The 17,410-nt window shown below is 43.2% G+C and overlaps 1 protein-coding gene across 5 annotated transcripts in view; it reads left to right on the forward strand.

Annotated features, from left to right (window-relative positions):
* The window catches only part of VPS13B (vacuolar protein sorting 13 homolog B), an 803,192-nt gene that overhangs the window by 756,161 nt on the left and 29,621 nt on the right, over positions 1 to 17,410 (forward strand). For all 5 annotated transcript variants that reach the window (XM_078441712.2, XM_078441707.2, XM_078441708.2 and 2 more), the window contains 5 exons: positions 265 to 453; positions 2,791 to 2,937; positions 4,939 to 5,222; positions 7,749 to 7,876; positions 8,090 to 8,289. In XM_078441712.2, coding sequence (XP_078297838.2) covers positions 265 to 453; positions 2,791 to 2,937; positions 4,939 to 5,222; positions 7,749 to 7,876; positions 8,090 to 8,289 — 948 coding nt within the window. The remainder of the gene's footprint in view (positions 1 to 264; positions 454 to 2,790; positions 2,938 to 4,938; positions 5,223 to 7,748; positions 7,877 to 8,089; positions 8,290 to 17,410) is intronic.

The raw sequence follows: 17,410 nt of genomic DNA on the forward strand, positions 1-17,410 counted from the left end.
TAAGTTTTTGTTATTTATAGGGGAGCCACAGTTGGGGTTGTTTTTTTCCCCCTTCCATAAATATGAATTCCATTGTGAATCAAAGAAAACATTGGGAACTAAAATAAAATGTATGTTGCCATTTCAAAAACAAAAACAAAACTCATAAAGGGATTTGGTTGCCTAAGTAGACCTATTATATAATATAAAAAAAATTCCTGTGAATTGAGGTAAAAATATCATGGTTAAGAAAAATACTTTATAATTGAGGCATTATTTTTCCAGGAGGCTTTTCAAATTGGAATATACTGGGCAAATACGAACACTGTGCATAAGTCAGTAGCAATTAAACTGGTCCATAACCTGACATCTCCAAAGTGGAAAGATGGAGGTAATGGTGAAGTTGTGTCATTGGACGAAGAAGGGTTTGTTGATGCTGAAATAAGACTCGGTGCTTTCCCAGGACATCAGAAGGTAGGATCAAAGTCTGCATGGCTCAGGGGAAATAGCATGCCTACCCCTCCACCTGTTTAAAATGAGTCTACCCCTTTCTTTTTAATCCAGTTTTGGTACAACTTGCTCTAGGCAATTTATAACAGTCCAACATGTGATTTCTTAGACCTCTGTCTTATACAGAGTTTTTTTTTCCTTTAGCAGTGATAAAAGCCATGTCACATAATTTATCCAATAACCACTCTATTTTGGAACACTCAGCAGTCACTTGATTGATCGTATGTGGGGGGAAAAATGAACTTATTCCAAAATATCCACAAATGTACTTGGCCTTCTTCTCTTAGAGCAGGAAGTACAGTTGCTAACATTCTGTGCACTGAGTGAAAGGACAAACCTCCTATAGCAAAGGTTACGTTCCTGGAAAGGGCATCCTGAGCAAAAGCCGCTCTAATTTTCCCATGGTGCCAAATGTTATGAGGAAGTTATATTCCTAAACAGAGGACTGGTTCTCACTCTTTAATGATATGAATGCAGAAAACATACTTAATCGGCTATTTAACTAAATACAAATGGTGCATGATCTTCAGCATCAATCTTTTCTAAACTCTATGAAAACCAATTAAGTTCAATAATATAGTAACAAATCACAGCAACCGGTATGCATGAAAGCACAATATCATAGTGTACCATGTTAAGGTCTCATGCTGTACTTAATAATATCTTCGTTATTTTAGCCCTCCCAAATCAGAAGAAGAAGGGCTACTTCATCATAGTAGTATGATTTAGAATGACCTTTCTCTGGGGAGAAGTTAGATTTTGACAGGCATCTTTGAAGAGCCTCTCGAAAAAAAGTTAGGGTCATTTGGTGACTTTTTAAAAATAAATTTCTCTATACAAAGAAGTTGGTTTCTCTTCAGTATTCCAGGCTGGTATCCATTTCCTCAGAGTTGTCTGGGCAACACATGTTTATGTTCTGCCGGCCAAAATACTGTAACATGGGTGTAAATGGCAAAGAGCTGCAAGCGTGAATCACCCAAAGCAGAATAGTTGTAAGTTGAGAACGACCATCAAAACCTGGAAAAAAATGTGATGCCATACAATCCAACACCCAATACCTCCAGCACCTCACAAAGCGGCCACAGCAAATGCGGAATAAATGTGAATGAATGAATGGACTGGTGGAAAATATATTATTGCCTATATTTATATCATTATTCTTTCCTAGTGATTCTCAAACTTTTTAGTGTCAGGACCCCTGTACTCTCTTAAAAATTATTGCAGACTTCCAAAACCCTTTTGTTCATGTGGGCTATGGCTATTGATACTTATCAAACTAGCAATTAAAGCAAAACTTTAGACCTCAAGAATACACAAACATACATTCTGTATGTATGCCATGACAGTAATGACATCATAGGTCATATAACCCCTGAAAAACTTCACTGTACACTCATGAGGGAATTTGAATGGAAAAGACAATAGCGTCTTGGTATTTATTATAAAAATAGTTTTGACCTTTGGACACCCTGAAAGGATCTCATAGACCCTCCCCCCCCACAGCCCCCAATACACACACACACACACACACACACACACACACACACACACACAAGGATCCCAGGCCACACTTTGAGAACTGCTGTCCTGACATTACCATTTACTAAGCGGATATCGTCTCTGAGCACCAGTACTTCATACAACATGGTAAGGTAATGAGATGATACACGCAGAGGTTAAGAGCTGTACCATAGGACCAGACTGCTTGGTTTTCAATCCCAACTGGACCCTCTCTGTCTTTTTGACCTCGGGCAGGCTGCGTAACCTCTTTGAGCCTCATTTCCCTCTTCTGTAAAATGGAGACAATAGAGCTGCCCCATGTGAGGATTCTGTGAGTTAGCATGCGTAAGTTCTTACAAGTGGAGCACAAGAAAGCAGTATGCCAGGGCCACTCAATGCTGTTCTTAGGGCTCCCGTTGGTCCCTCCCAGGCCTTTCGTGAGGTAGCTGCCACGAGCATGAGGAAGAGGAGGAGGAGTGCTCGACTTCATGTTGAAAACCTGAGTGACCTCTGTTTACATACAAGTGTTCCTACATAAATACTTTGTGAGGGAATTGGCTAAATAACTTGGAAACACCAGAAATAACTGGTGTGCCAGGACACCTGTTGTAAATAGTGGCCCTTTGGGGGGCTGGGACGTCTTTGAGACTGAAAGGGATCTCTGATAAATATGCTGGAACAAAAGGTAAAATTGGTATTGTCGTGGGCAAACTGAGGGATAAAATGGCCCTTTAAAAAAGGAGAAAGTTTTACATGCCTTATAATGTTTTCAAAATCGTTCTTTCCTCACTTGTCTTGCAGTTATGTCAATTCTGCATCTCCTCCCTGGTTCAGCAGGGTATACAGATTATTCAGATTGAAGACAAGACTATGATAATCAATAATATGCCCTGTCAGATATTTTATAAACCACAGTTATCTGTCTCCAAACCCCACTCTGGGAAGGAGGTAAGCAATCGATAGCATTATTGATCTGTCTTAAGTTTCGATCAATTAGCGATAAGTAAGATTAAGGTTTTAGCCTAGAATAAAGAAGGAAACTAACACTGAATGTAGGTAAAGACAAATTTATTTTGTACTGAATTAAAACCACGGATGTCACGGCCAGCGCTTCCAGGTAATGAACACACAGCAGGTCCCGACGCACTGCTGGATTCGTGTCGCCTGTGCCCCAGCCGCTGGAGGCCACAGCACACTCCGCTAGCATGCTCGCCAAGGCAAAGCCCCGCCCGCGGGGCAGTGGCCTGAGGGCTGGCTCCCGGGTCTCGTGGAAAAGAGCATCTGCCTCGCAGGCTGCGGTGCCTAGAGGAGCCTTGTGGGCAGAGGGCCCAGCCCCAGCTGAGCCACGCGTGTGGGAGCCCTGACTTCTCTGCCCACGAGGAGAGTAACTGTGAAAAGGTACCAGCCCATTTATGTTAGCATCCCACTGGCAGAATATGCAGAAAATAAATCCAAGAAAGATTTTTGATTCTCTTCTTTATACAATTAAAGTGAACACTTCTATTTTGAGAGAGTAAGGAGATATTTTAAAAGGACTTAAAAACATGATATGCTAAGTGGTAAGCTGTTGTTTTATGCTATTGAAACTATCACGTAGGAAAGTATTTTCTTTCTTTAGCTATGTCTGCATTTATTTTTATCCCTTTCAGCTCCTAAAAATTACATTAGAACACTAAAACAGGATGAAAGTCTTACTCTTCTAAGCTTACAGTGCATGATAGTATTTACAAAAATGTCAGAATAATCGAATTTCATTTTGGTTCTTCAAAGTATAGTAGAATAACTATGTGACCAGAAGTACCCGGTCGGGAAATAGAAGTCAACAATGTTTCCATTTTAGGTGAGGATTTGGCAAGAGAATCAGCATGTGTGCAGATAATTCTGCTCCTCCCCACCTTCGGGCTTCCTGAGACCTTCGGTCAGGGCTTTCCACGCTGACATTTCCTCCTCTGAAAATAGGCATAATTTTTCATTCCTTACAGGTTTTTGGTGACAATTAGATGAGCCAATATGAGTAAAAAGGCCAGGCACTCAGGAAATGGTAGTAGCCGGTGGCGACCAAAACCCCAGCATCACAGTGAACTCCTGCTTTGCCTCAGCTCCCTGGAGAAGAGGGATGGGCCCACGTACTTCCAGGCGGCTGAGGAGTGTCCCCTTTTTCAACCATACCCTGCTTCAGGCAGGTGTAGGCATTATTTTTAAAGACATGACGGTCCCTAGCCTCTCAGAGAGGTGTGTGGAACAGTGGGAAACCCACCAAATGGGAAGCAGGAAGCCTGGCTCCAGCTGGGCTTTGCCACTCACTGTCTTTGTGATGTTGGACAAGTCAGCAGCTCTCTGGAAAGCAGCTTCCTCAGATGTGAAAGAAGAGTCTTAAATAAAGTATCTCTAAAGGTCCTTTTTAAGTCAAACTTCTGAGACTTTCTAATGTGCCAGAAACCCTGTGGAATTTCAACTGAGGGTTGGGATCAGAGTTTCCTCCTCCCTCAGGATGAGCCTTAAACAGAGTTTGTCTTCTGAGCTCCCAGTTCACTGTTCCGTATCTCATTCAGCTCTCTTCTTCCCAAGGCCCCTCAGAGCGCACCCTTTCAGCCCGGTCATACCCATCCAAGAGGACTCTCTCCCCAGCATGTGGCATGTCGACCCTTACGACATCTGGATTTTTGCAGTACCTGGGGGACATTGAGAACTTTGCATCACCTTCTAAGTCACCCCGGCCCTATCATGTTTCATTATGCCTAGAAAAGCAGACCCTGCCCCTACTGCTTGTAATAGTCTCATTGGGGCTTTCTCATGGGAATGGGATTCTCACATGCCCATGTCCCCCACCCAGCCACCTCCTGAGACTACATAGGTTATGGTTTCTTAGAAGCTGTGCTTTCAAAAGCTTCACTTCTCTCCATTGGTGCAGTAACCGTGCTCTCTCGGCATTGTCTTTTCTTTTCTCAGTATTTTCACGTTCCAGACAGTGCCACTTTCAGCATCTGTGCAGGTGGAGAGCAGCCTGCTGTGAAATCCAGCTCCCTTCCTTGCTGGGACCTGATGCCCGATATCAGTCAGTCACCACTGGATGCCTCCATGCTGCAGAAGCAGATCTTGCTGGCCTTTTCTCCTGCCTCAGGTGCCAACAGTTCCCAGTGCTGGAGCCTGCCGGCTATAGTTAAACAAGAGTTTCCCAGACAGAGTGTAGCCGTGCCCTTCGGAAGTTGTGGGGAAAATGGATTCTGCACCAGGTATTTTATCTCCGTGTGAATGCCCTTCTTAGCTTGTTGCGATAGCTCTTCATCAAGGCACCAGGAGAGACAAAAACAGCTGCATTGCTCACCACGTGTAAAAGTGGGTTTTACTTTTACTTTTTTTAATGTGTATTTACTTTTGAGGAGCAGGAGAGGGGCAGAGAGAGAGGGAGACACACGTGAGCAGGAGAGGGGCAGAGAGAGAGGGAGACACAGAATCTGAAGCAGGCTCTGGGCTCTGAGCCGTCAGCACAGAGCCTGATGCGGGGCTTGAACTCACAGACCGTGAGATCGTGACCTGAGCTGAAGTCAGACGCTTACCTGACTGAGCCATCCGGGTGCCCCAGGTTTTACTTTGATTTTTAATGGCTTCTAGACATCGTACACAATTGGGCAAACATTGTGATCACATGTGGGTTGCCCCAGCGTACTCCTGATGAGATTTTTCCCTTATTGCAGCTTATGGGGGGCGGGGGTGGGGGGGAATGATGGTGTTTGTGGCATGAAATAGCAGCAATACATCAAAATGAAAAGATAGCCTTCTATGATGACTTCTTAGCCTCTGTCAAGGGTTAAAATATGAGAGAGTCAAGTTGGAAAACCTTTTTCCTTTCCCATATTTTACATCTACTTCAAAATGGAATTTTTCTTTAAAAGTCATTAGCAGAGATAACTTAGATAAACACAAGTCACAGAAGACTCTGTTCTGTGGTTGTTCCTGCACGCAAGTTGCTCCAATTACCGATTACCAATTATGCAAATAACAACCACAGAATCAAGACGGAGACATGTAATGGTTTGTTCATACTGGACTTTTATTTTGTGGTTGTTTTGCATGCAATACGTCCTTTCTGTAGCTGTCGGGAATAACTTATTTATGGTATATGCAAAAAGTACAGAAGAAAACATCTTGTGATCTTCTTAGAGGTACCTTTTTCCCGTGGTTGTGATTTTACAGACTTCATTTGAGATTCGAGCTATTCTAACTTTTTGATGTCTACAGAGATTTCTAGTAGTAATATTTTAAACGATAACTTCCCAACTCACGTTATCCATAATAGTAAGGCCCTGTTCCCTACACATATCCCTTCTTCTTTCACAACATTCAGAAACATCCTGATTTTATAAACACTTTTCATCCCTGATTCTGAAGAGGAGTGGTTATATTTATATTCTGGCTGGAGAAGTTAAGTGTGGTGAGTTGAAGGAAGTATTTTTGAAAGTGATGTGAACCTATGTCGAGAAAACAAAATTTATTTTTAAAACTGAAAGCCAAAATTTGAAATAAAATTGCATTTGGAAATGATGTTTAAAATTCTAAGAATTCTAAGACACGATTGTATTAATATAACTTAATCTTATCTACAAATACTAAACTAGATATTAGATTGAAAATACCATATGTTAGTCCTGGCCCCCAGCTTTCTTGGCTAGCAAGAAGAAATTCTCTGAGGTTGGCTTGCCCCAGCTCTTTCAAAATTAGGCTGGGAAAAGAGCTTTGGTATGAATCCAGGGACTGTACTCAGCAAGTGAATTCGCTTCCTACAAGCCCCATCTCCTCTTCCCCCTCCTCCCCTCAGTCCTGCCGTGCACCTTTGATGTGTTATTAATGTGATTTCCCCAAACTCTACTGGACAATTCACTTTGGCATTTCAGGCAAATACTATGGGAAGAGCTCACCTTGGTGAACAGGGTAAATGGCATTTGGGGAATTCTTTAAGGCATCATCAACCCCTTTTAATCAGTGTAAACTGAGGGCTACATTTGGCAAATACCTGATTTCTTTGATTAATTTGATCAGTCCATGTAATTTAAACCTCCGAGAGGATTTTTTTGTCCTGTTTTGATACGAAATATTGTTTGGTAGTCTATGATGTAAACTGGAAGGGTTTTGTGTCTCCACTGTAGAGGACAGCCTATGCCCACACAGCACTTTTTCTAATGCGGATTAATACAGCTTTGCTCTTGGTATGCAAAGTGGAGGTCATGTCAATATGATTATGTGACAACTGACAGCAAGCATTATGAGCCTACCTACCTTTCGAATATAAAAAGAGCAAGTACCCATGTTCTCTAGCAGTCTTTCTAAAAGCATATCAGCTCCTCTTAAGCCAAAATGTACCAAGCACTTCTGAAGAAGAAGGCACTGCATGTGTAGAGTTTAAGGCACATCTGCACAAAGGAGAGCAGAGCAGGAGGAAGAGGTTAGCACACGGTTGGCCAGAATTCTAAGTGGTAGAAGTTATGGTTTTCCTCTTTTAAATAATTTTTTATGTCTTTGAATATTTCATGATAATTATGTGATACTATTGTCGAGAAAAAGTCAGTAAAGCTGTAATTAGTATAAGACCGTTACTAGATGAGAGGATGGCCTCCTTTCTCTGGAAAACACTTCTTCTGATTGATAAAAGAGATGGTGTTGTGCAGTTGTGAATATTACAAATCTAAATAAACATGTACCACGAGAGGAAGCATTCATTTTTTTCTAAACTGCTTCTGTCATTTGATTTGATTTCATTCCAGGGCAGTAGCACTGACATATCAAGAACACTTTGGAGTGACTTATTTAACCCTCTCAGAAGACCCTAGTCCTCGGATAATTTTCCACAACAGATGTCCAGTAACAATCCTTATAAAGGAAAATATTAAAGGTATATTTTATCGCATTGAATCTAAATAATACAAAACCTGTAATCTTCCTGGAGGTTTTTAATTCAGTAGCTACCTGTGATCCTGTGAAGAACACTGAAATAAAAGTATCATTCATCTCTCTTCGAGAAGTTTCTCCTGCCACATTATGTTTAATATCCCTTCGTCTTTGTCAAGGCCTGAGTCTGCATATGCCTTTTTTTTTTTTTTTTTAGATATTCCAAAGTTTGAGGTTTATTGCAGAAGAATTCCTTCTGAGTGCTCAATTCATCATGAACTGTATCATCAGATTTCCAATTATCCAGACTGCAAGACCAAAGACTTACTTCCTAGCCTCTTTTTGAGAGTAGAATGTCTGGGGGACACAACAACTGAGTGGAGCGATGCCATCGACATCAACAGTCAGGGAACACAGGTCAGTGAGCCACACGTGTTCCCATCAAGGCCCCAAGACACATTCTTTTGTCTAAGGTTTCCATGCTTGTCTCCTTCTAAACAGCATGTTCTCAGTGCTAAACTTCTTATCTCCGGATGAGGGTGCATGTATCCATTTCTACGTCCTCGTTAGGTTATAAATTCTCACATACAATATGTACCTCCACAATGTCCTATACAACTGTTTACCAGAGAGAAGCACTCGGTAAAGGCAAGCACATTGGGTGTGATCCAAAGTCGAAAATGAAATAAAATTGTTAGACTCCTCTATATAGAAGGTGGTCCTACTATCCAGATTTTAATTTTTTTTTAACATTTTTTTATTTACTATTGAGAGAGTATGAGCATGGGAGGGGCAGAGAGAGGAGAAGACACAGAATCCAAAGCCGGCTCCAGGCTCTGAGCTGTCAGCACAGAGCCCGACCGGGGCTCAAACTCACAAAGTGCAAGATCATGATCTGAGTCAAAGTCGGATACCTAACCGACTGAGCCACCCAGGAGCCCCCTACGGTCCAGATTTTAGGACAATCATTATGCCAACCCTAGGTTCATCCCCTCTTTAGAATTTAATATAAAAACATACACATTCTTCCTAGAAGTACATAACACTCTACAAATATAAGTATAGTTTAAAAACCCTGAACAGATAAAATGTCCCGATTTGTCTCTGTCTTAATCTCAGTGCTAGTGGTGTTTATTTTTGTTAAAAATGGCATGTGAACCTAGCATTTCATTTCTGCTGTACTTAAAAATTTCCCATTTTATGTGTATAATTCACAGGCATTAAAAAACATTCACAATGTTGTACAACCGTAACCACTCGCTGTTCCATCATCCCAGACAGAAACTCTGTACACAGTAGGCAGTCCCTCTCCATTCTCCCTCCACTCAACCCCTGGTAGCCCCTGTTGTACCATGTGTCTCTGAATTTGCCAGGTTCCAGGTGCCTCGTGTAACTGGAATCATACAGTATTTGTCTTGCTGTGCCCGGATAATTCACTTTGCGTACTATTTTCAAGGTTCATTCATCCATGTTGCAGCGTGTGTCAGAACTTCATTCCATTTTGTGGCCAAGTGATATTGTGCTATCCTTTGTCACAGTTCTTTCGTACGTATTAATTCATTTGACCTTCACAACAAGCTTGTGAAGTAGGTCTCTTTATCATGGTTACAGGACACATATCAAAGTCATAAATATATTTATTGTAATAATGACTCTCACTTCGTAATCGCTTACTGCATACCAGGCATCATGCTGAGCACTTTACGTTCATTCCTGTCTAACCTTTCCAGCAGCCGTACAAGGTGGGACTGTCATCCCCATGTTACAGAAGTGAGAACTGAGGCCTCCAGAAGTAACACGGCTTAGTTCCCACGTGTTACAAGAGAAGGGACTGGGATTTTATCCCGACCTGCCAGACCCCCCCAAAGCACTGCTCCAAGCTACCATGCTGTAAATGCTGCTTCCCTACGTGGGATTCCTGAACGCCCCTCTTCCCCAGCTGGCACATTCTTTCTCATCTCCCAAGAGATTCTCTGTCTTCACTCCTGTGAAATCTCCTCCCCACCACCGGCCCCTCTCCATGTTCACTTCTCATTTGTAACATTAAGTTGCATTTATTTCTTTAAAAGTTCTCCTACCAATTTAGTATTCCTGGCAGTCAGATACCTGCCTTATTCATCCTCAGGCTACAGCAGAGTGCCTGTCAACACAGGAAGATCTTAGTAAACATCACATCAGCAAATGAGTGACTGTGTGAATGAGAAGATGAGGTCAAGCAAGAGAGATCCTGTAAAGGAGGAGAAGAGAGCCCCCAGCCCTAACCTCGGGAAACGCCGGCATGTCAGTGCAGAGCAGCAAAAGAGACTGAGAGGGAACAAGCAGAGTGGCAGGAGGAGACCCAGGCAGGGGAGAAACAGAACGCCCCTGATGGACAAAGCTTACAGGCTGCAAAATGGTGGAGAGAAGCAAGGTAGCAATTGGAAATGACAGGTTCAGAGGCAGTGGGAGGGAGGGCGTGGAGGAACATGAGAATTGTGTTTTCCAGGAGTGAGGCCATGAAGCAAAGGAGGTCAGAGAGGAGGAAGCTCTTTTCTGTACTGCAGGGATGGAGTCAGTCAAGAAGTGGAAGAGACAGTGAGGAGCTGCCCAGAGAGACGAGTCCCAGGCACAGGGAGTGTAGTTCTCCTTGGACAGAAGGACCACGTCCTCTTCCCTGGCTGTAGAAAAGAGGTGGGACTGGGCACAGGGAGGGAGAGCTCTTTGGAGGGAGGGGCCAGGAAATTGAATTGATGCACGGTGGCCTTAAGTTTATTGTGAAGTTTGGAATAAATCATCGGCCAAGAGAGAGAGGGAAAGGGCTGGGGGTCTGGGGAGAGAATTAGCCACAGAAACAGGTGGAGGACGTGGCCAGGGACAGGGACGGGTGCAAGAATGGATGAGCAGCCTGGGGGCCGCCCTCACCTTGGAGACCCGCGTATGTACTGGCTCCACATTACACAGGGGTGTGGTTTCTTCTGTCCGCACCACTCATGAGATGAACGCTGAAAGTCTGTTAGATCCGTGCAGACTCAGGAGACATTCCTGGTCTCATTAATGTACAAAATAAATATTGCAAGCTTCTCAAGGGTTCCTGAACTCCTCTGCATCGGTTTGAAGATTTTCAAAACTTTGCTTACTTCTCTATGTCTGGGGGATTCTTTACAATAGGCATTCTGCCTGCCAAACCTTATTTCAGGGATTCCCATTCACTCTAAATTTCCTCAAACCTTTGTAGTCACAGATACTTCAAAGCTAGGAAGAGGTACTCTTTCCAACACCCTTATCATCCCTGGTCTGAGGACCCAGCAAAGGCTCATGTTCCCATTAATCTTTGAGGAGCTGTGTGCCATATGTCCTGCAGACCATGGTTCACTTCCTCCTCTGCAGGAAGATTTGTTTCAGACCCTCACCGACATCTCCTCAGTAATACACGAGGGCATATAAATCACTGGGGAGCGAAGGGAGCTGTGTCCTCTGATGAAAGGAAGCAGCCCTTCTGTAGGAGTGAGATCGTCTTCCAGGAGCCTTTCCTCAGCCCTTGGTCTGAGGCACATGATGCCAATTTCCAAGCTGACCTTAAAAAGCAGGATTAAAACACTGTAAAATCCCTAATATTGCCTCCAGGAAGAGAACTCCTTTAGCTTTTGCCAGGGATAGGCCCCTCGCCTCAGTTTTGGAAATAGAACAGTGCCGTGTTGCATAATTTTGAAATGGACTATGAGAGGGAACATGCAGAAAATGAGTTTATAATCACGCAAAGAAGTGTTCTTCGGATCAGGAGTCACCGGGAAGACCCGATAGATAGAATGTAGGCCACAAAATCCGGACTGTATTTGGCATGGGGTTTCCAGGGTTGTGTTACCAGCTCACACCTGGCTAGGAGACATCTCATGGTGGTTCAGACTGAGCCCCTGATGCAGCAGCTGGTGCTCTTGTCCATAACTTGACAGGGAGTGGTAGCCTGACTGACTCGAGAGGAAAACATCTTTAGATTCCAAATAAATAAGCAAAGACGTAAAAGTGAGCTTACATTGACCATTTTAAGCCACAGTTTTGATCCTATCTGGAAAACAGGTTAGAACCCTGCATAGTTCATGGGATTTCAGTTCCTGTTAATCAGAAGCCTTATTTTTGTCAGCGTTAGCCAATATTTTTTTGAATAAAAAGGTACAAAGAAAACGTAGTTACCATTTAAGTAACATAAACACTAAGAGGCATGCCTCAGTCATCAGTCACCAAATACTTACTGAGTTTCTAATACGTGCCAGGCATTGTAACTTAGTACTGGGACTACAGGAAGCAGAGTGAACTAAAGGGAACACCACCCTCGCCTCCCAGGAGATGACAGGTGGAGGAGAGGATAAGCAAGTGATCGCCTAGGTGGCTGTATTGTGAAGTCCAGTAGGAACCGTGAAGTCCAGTAGGAACAGTCCAGGTGGCTGTATTGTGAAGTCCAGTAGGAACAGGAAGGTACAGTTGTCCTGTTAGGGTATACAGCAGACTAGTTTGAGAGGCCAAGGAATATCTCTCTGGTAAGAGACCTGGCATCTCTGCCTTCAAGCTGAGCAGGCATCAAGTAGACAAAAAAGTGGGAAACTTTCCTTGGCGGAAAGAGCAACATGTTTGAAGCTTCGGTGCTCAGAGAGGGAGCGTGGTCCTTCCGGGAATCTAAATGCCAGTGTGGCCATAGTGCCAGCTGAAGAAAAGGGGGGTGGGAGAAGGGTTTAGTGAGACAATTCAAGGCCAAATCCAGCAAGATTCTGTGTCTGCACCTAAGGACTTGGGTTTTTTTTTTTTTTTTTTTTTTTTTTTTTTAATTTTTTTTTTTTTTCAACGTTTATTTTTATTTTTTTTTATTTTTGGGACAGAGAGAGACAGAGCATGAACGGGGGAGGGACAGAGAGAGAGAGGGAGACACAGAATCGGAAACAGGCTCCAGGCTCCGAGCCATCAGCCCAGAGCCCGACGCGGGGCTCGAACTCACGGACCGTGAGATCGTGACCTGGCTGAAGTCGGACGCTTAACCGACTGCGCCACCCAGGTGCCCCAGGACTTGGGTTTTTATCTTAAGAGCCTTGGGAAGTCTTTGAATTGGTTATGAAACGCAGTTTCTGAGCCATTGAGACAGCAAAGAAGAATGAGCGATGTGATTCCCCAGAAAGTTTGCAGGTGAATTTTCTTCTAAAAAGATTCAGTGAATTCTCATGATCTTTGACTCTGAGCAGAAGTCTTTAGTGGAGTCAGTGTCACCAGTGTTTTCTTCTCAGTGTGTGAAAGATGGGGAATGACAATCCTTCATGGTTATAGAGCTCTATACCATTTACAAAGTGCTCTCACATCCACAGTCTCAATTCTTCCATTCATTTATTCAGCAAACTTATTGAGGAACTATCAAGAGCCAAACCCTTTGCCCTAAATAAGGCATTACTCCTGCTTCAGGAACCTGAGTGTAAGTAAATAAGTGTAGTCAAGTGGAGTAAGTCCTAAGACAGAGCCTTTGATCATGGCAAAAATTCTGGGATCGTTAGGGCAATAATTTTATGTTTATTTTCCTGATGAGAGGATTGAGGCTTAAAGAGTAATCAGCTAGGTGGTTTATAAGTAAGCAGGATCAGGCTGGAACCTGGATCTGCCCACATGTGGCCCAGTCCTGTTTTTCCTGCACCAAACTGAGCTCACTGTCTATCCTTTGGAGTCCAGCCCTGGCTACCAATATCACTACCTGAAGGTTCATGAAAGCACAGGTTAGAAGAGGTTTTCTAATCTCTACTTTACCTAGGGCAGGAGTCCCTTCCATGACATCTGCCCTCAGTGTCCTGGCTGCGGCTTATTCCTGCAGTGACTACAGGAAAGTTTCTGCTTGTTTCAAGCTGAAATCTGTCCCTCTGTGGCACCCACTCATTCATCCTTGTTTTACCCTGTGGGGCATCACAGATTGTTTACTTCCCCCTCTAATATAGCGACACTACAATTATTTGAAGGCAGCTTCAACATCTTCTCTAAGTGTTCCCTTATCCAGGCCAAACATTTCTGGTTCCTTGAATCATTCCTTCAGTAAATGTGATTTCCAGACCCATCACCACAGTTACCCTTGTCTGAATACACTAGTGTGTTATGTTCCCTTTTAAAAATCTGGCAGCCAGAATTATACGTAGTATTCCAAATGTGGTCTAACCAGCTATTACCTCCCTGTGCTTCCATTAATAAAGTAGAAGATTGAGTTAGCTTTTTATTAACAAGTTCAGACTGTTTGTTATTATTGAACTTGTGGTCAACCACATCCCCCAGGTCTTTATCATATGACTTGCTGTACAGTTGACTTTTTGAACCCAGTGACAGGACTTTACATTTATCCCCAATAAATTAAATCTTGTTGCTATTGGCCTAGTCCGGCCTGTTGAAATCACTTAAAAAAAAAATTGTGATGCTGTCGTCCAACATATTAGGTATCCTTGGTAGCTCTATGTCATCTATAGATGTGGCAAGCATGCATTCTACATCTTCGTCCAAGTCATTAATAAATATGTCGAACAGGACACGTCCAAGGTCTACTTGCAATGGTGAATCACCAGCTACTTCCCTAATGCATGGGTTCGGTCAGCCACTAACACACCAAACTATACTGTCATCTAGCCCACATGTCTTACATAAGAAAATGCATCTAAAAGCACTTTTTAAACCATACTATATAAGATACTTCTTATCTTGCTTACAAGGTTACCATGAGACACTTTGGTAAGTGCCTTGATGAACCCCGACTCAAGTGTGTAATCAGCCCATTTGGTGCACAACAGACAGAGGTAACCCTGAGCGCTAATGCTTAAAGAGCATGTAGTGTAGTCATTTTCTGAGACCCCTTTAGCCTCCATCCAGGAATTTTCATGCAGAAAAAAGCCACCAAATCCAAGTAAGTATCTGACTTATCAAATGCACAGTACAGATATTTTGGCTTCTTGCTTACTTCATTTGCCTTCCCATATATCCCGTATCAGGGCCAGAAGGGGTATCAGCAGGTTGGTACCCACTTCTGAACAACTGCCAAGTGCCTTCCCTGGTCTAGAGTCTTCTGTGTGTTTACAATTTGTTCCAGCTGAGTCACAATGCGTTTAAAGATGCTTGAGAGTAAGGATTTCCCTAAGTATTTTTCCGTAATTACACAGAGGGAAGAATTCTACCCAGAATAACGCTATTTTGTTTTCATGCTTATCCACCTTTTTCTCATTTTAGAAATTCGTTTCCCTTCTTTTCCTCTCTGAGAGATCTCATCTCATTGCTTTAGCTACCAACTATCATCCAGTCACTCTCAGATCTCTCTCTGGCCTCTGCGTCCCTCCTAAGCTCCAAGTCTGTGTTCTTACCACCCACCAGATATCTCCACCTAAAATTCACAAGCACCTCAAACCCAACATCTCTGAAACCAAAGTGATCATTTTCCATTCCCCAAGCCAGCTTCTCTTAGAGTTCTCACTTCAGTGATTGTTATCGCCATTTTCCCAGTATAAAAACCTTCAATAATATTTATGCAAACTTGTTTTAAATTCCTGCTTTATGTCAAGCACTCTACAAATGTCATTAGTCCCTGCCACATCCCTTAAAGGTAGATGCTACCTGAAGCTCAGAGAAGTCAACTTGCACAGAGCAAGTGGACCTGGGATCCAAACCCAGACTGTCAGGCTTCCTGTACTTTTCCTACTGCAGCCCAGTGCCTTCCTTTCCCTCTCTTCCCCCTACACATCCAGGAAGTCATCAGGTGCTGGCAGAAATCCTCAGAAATGTCTCTGGTTCTGCCCCTTCTCTCTGTGACCATGGTCTACTCCAGGCCTTTTATCCATCATTCCTCTCCCAGATTTTAGCAATAGCCTTTAAGGCCCTTTAAGGGTCTCTCTGTTGTCAACCTCTTCACCTTCAAGTCTGTCTCCACAAGAACCACAAAAGTGATTACTAACACACAAGAGTCCAGCCCAGAGAAGGCTCTCCAGGCCTGAAACTCCAGGCCTTAAACTGCTTAAAACAGACGACTGACTACCTGAGACCAAGCAGGCTACACTCAACTCCCTTATTCCCTCTACACGTTAGGGATCAGTCCTGTAGCACATAGTCCCATAGTACACGTGCAAATCTCTTCTTCCCTTCAAAGCCTAAGCCTTGGCTTCTTCCATATTATGGTTTTCTTTCTTAACATATTTCTTACAAGCCACTTCATCTAGAGAAATAAGTAGTAACTTTTCCATTTATTCCTTCCCAAAATAGGGAGTAAAATTTTTTATGAAAGATGAGTTTTAGCCAAAGTTCAGAACAAATAACATGGCTGATTGATTTATCTGCAGTTCTACCCCTGGAGGCTAAGTATCTGCCTTCTGCAAGCTAGAGACCCAGGGAAACCATAGCATAATTCAGTCTGGGTCCAAAGGCTTGAGAACCAAGGGATTTGATGGCATAAATTCATCAGGAGAAGATGAAATGAGATGTTCTAGCTCAACAGTGTGGCAGGAGAAAAGGGGGTAGCCCCTCGACAGGCTGGATGATGTCCCCCACACTGGAGAAGGCAGTCTGCTGAGTCCACTGATTCAAATGCTAATCCCATCCAGAAACAGCCTCACAGACACATCCAGCAATAATGCTTAACCTGGGCACCCTGTGGCCAGTCAGGCTGACACAAAATCACTCATCACAGAAAAGAAGTGAAAATCTGAGGTGGGGGCAACATGACTTCGGTAGAAGAAAGAGAATTAGAAAGGGAGGAAGCCCAGTAAGATGTTTCCTACGGCTATTGGAACCCAGTTGAAGAGGAAATCGGTAAAATATTGAAGGAAGGGAGTACGGAAGGAGTTTTAATAACAGTTCTACCTATTATGTAAGTCTACCTCAGCTGCAGTGCTGGGACACTTTATAACTCCCTCCCTCCAAGGATTATCCTTGGATTGTCGCATATGGCCTCTAGGGAAAAAGGGAGACAAGGGAAGAGAGACTTTCAAAATTCATTCTTTTATTTCTTGTGTCCCCCTGTAACTTATTAACTTAGTGTTGTTGTTGTTGTTGTTGTTGTTGTTGTTTAAGAGAAAGAGCACAATCTAGAGCAGTAGAGGGAGAAAGAGAGAATTTAAGCAGGTGCCATGCCCAGCACTGGGGCCCGACATGGGGCTTGATCTCATGAACTGAGCCAAAACCAAGAGTTGGATGCTTAACCAACTGAGCCACCCAGGCACCCCACCCCCATAATTTATTAACTTAGTAAAATAAATTAGTATAATTTTTTTAAATATTTTTTGCTACATATAAATGTAATCAATCATTTTAATGCTCAGTTGTTTGAGCATTGGACTCTTGATTTAGGTTCAGGTCATGATCTCACAGTTCGTGAGATATCAAGCCCTGTGTCAGGCTCTGTGCTGACAGCATGGAGCCTGCTTGGGATTCTGTCTCTCCTCCTCTCTCTGCCCCTCCCCTGCTCGCTCTCTCTCTCAAAATAAATAAATAAATTTTAAAAAAGATAACTGTAGAGGGGCGCCTGGGTGGCGCAGTCGGTTAAGCGTCCGACTTCAGCTCAGGTCACGATCTC

The sequence above is a fragment of the Panthera onca genome, chromosome F2, assembly GCF_046562875.1.
Source record: "Panthera onca isolate mPanOnc1 chromosome F2, mPanOnc1 haplotype 2, whole genome shotgun sequence".
Classification (NCBI taxonomy): Eukaryota; Metazoa; Chordata; class Mammalia; order Carnivora; family Felidae; genus Panthera; species Panthera onca.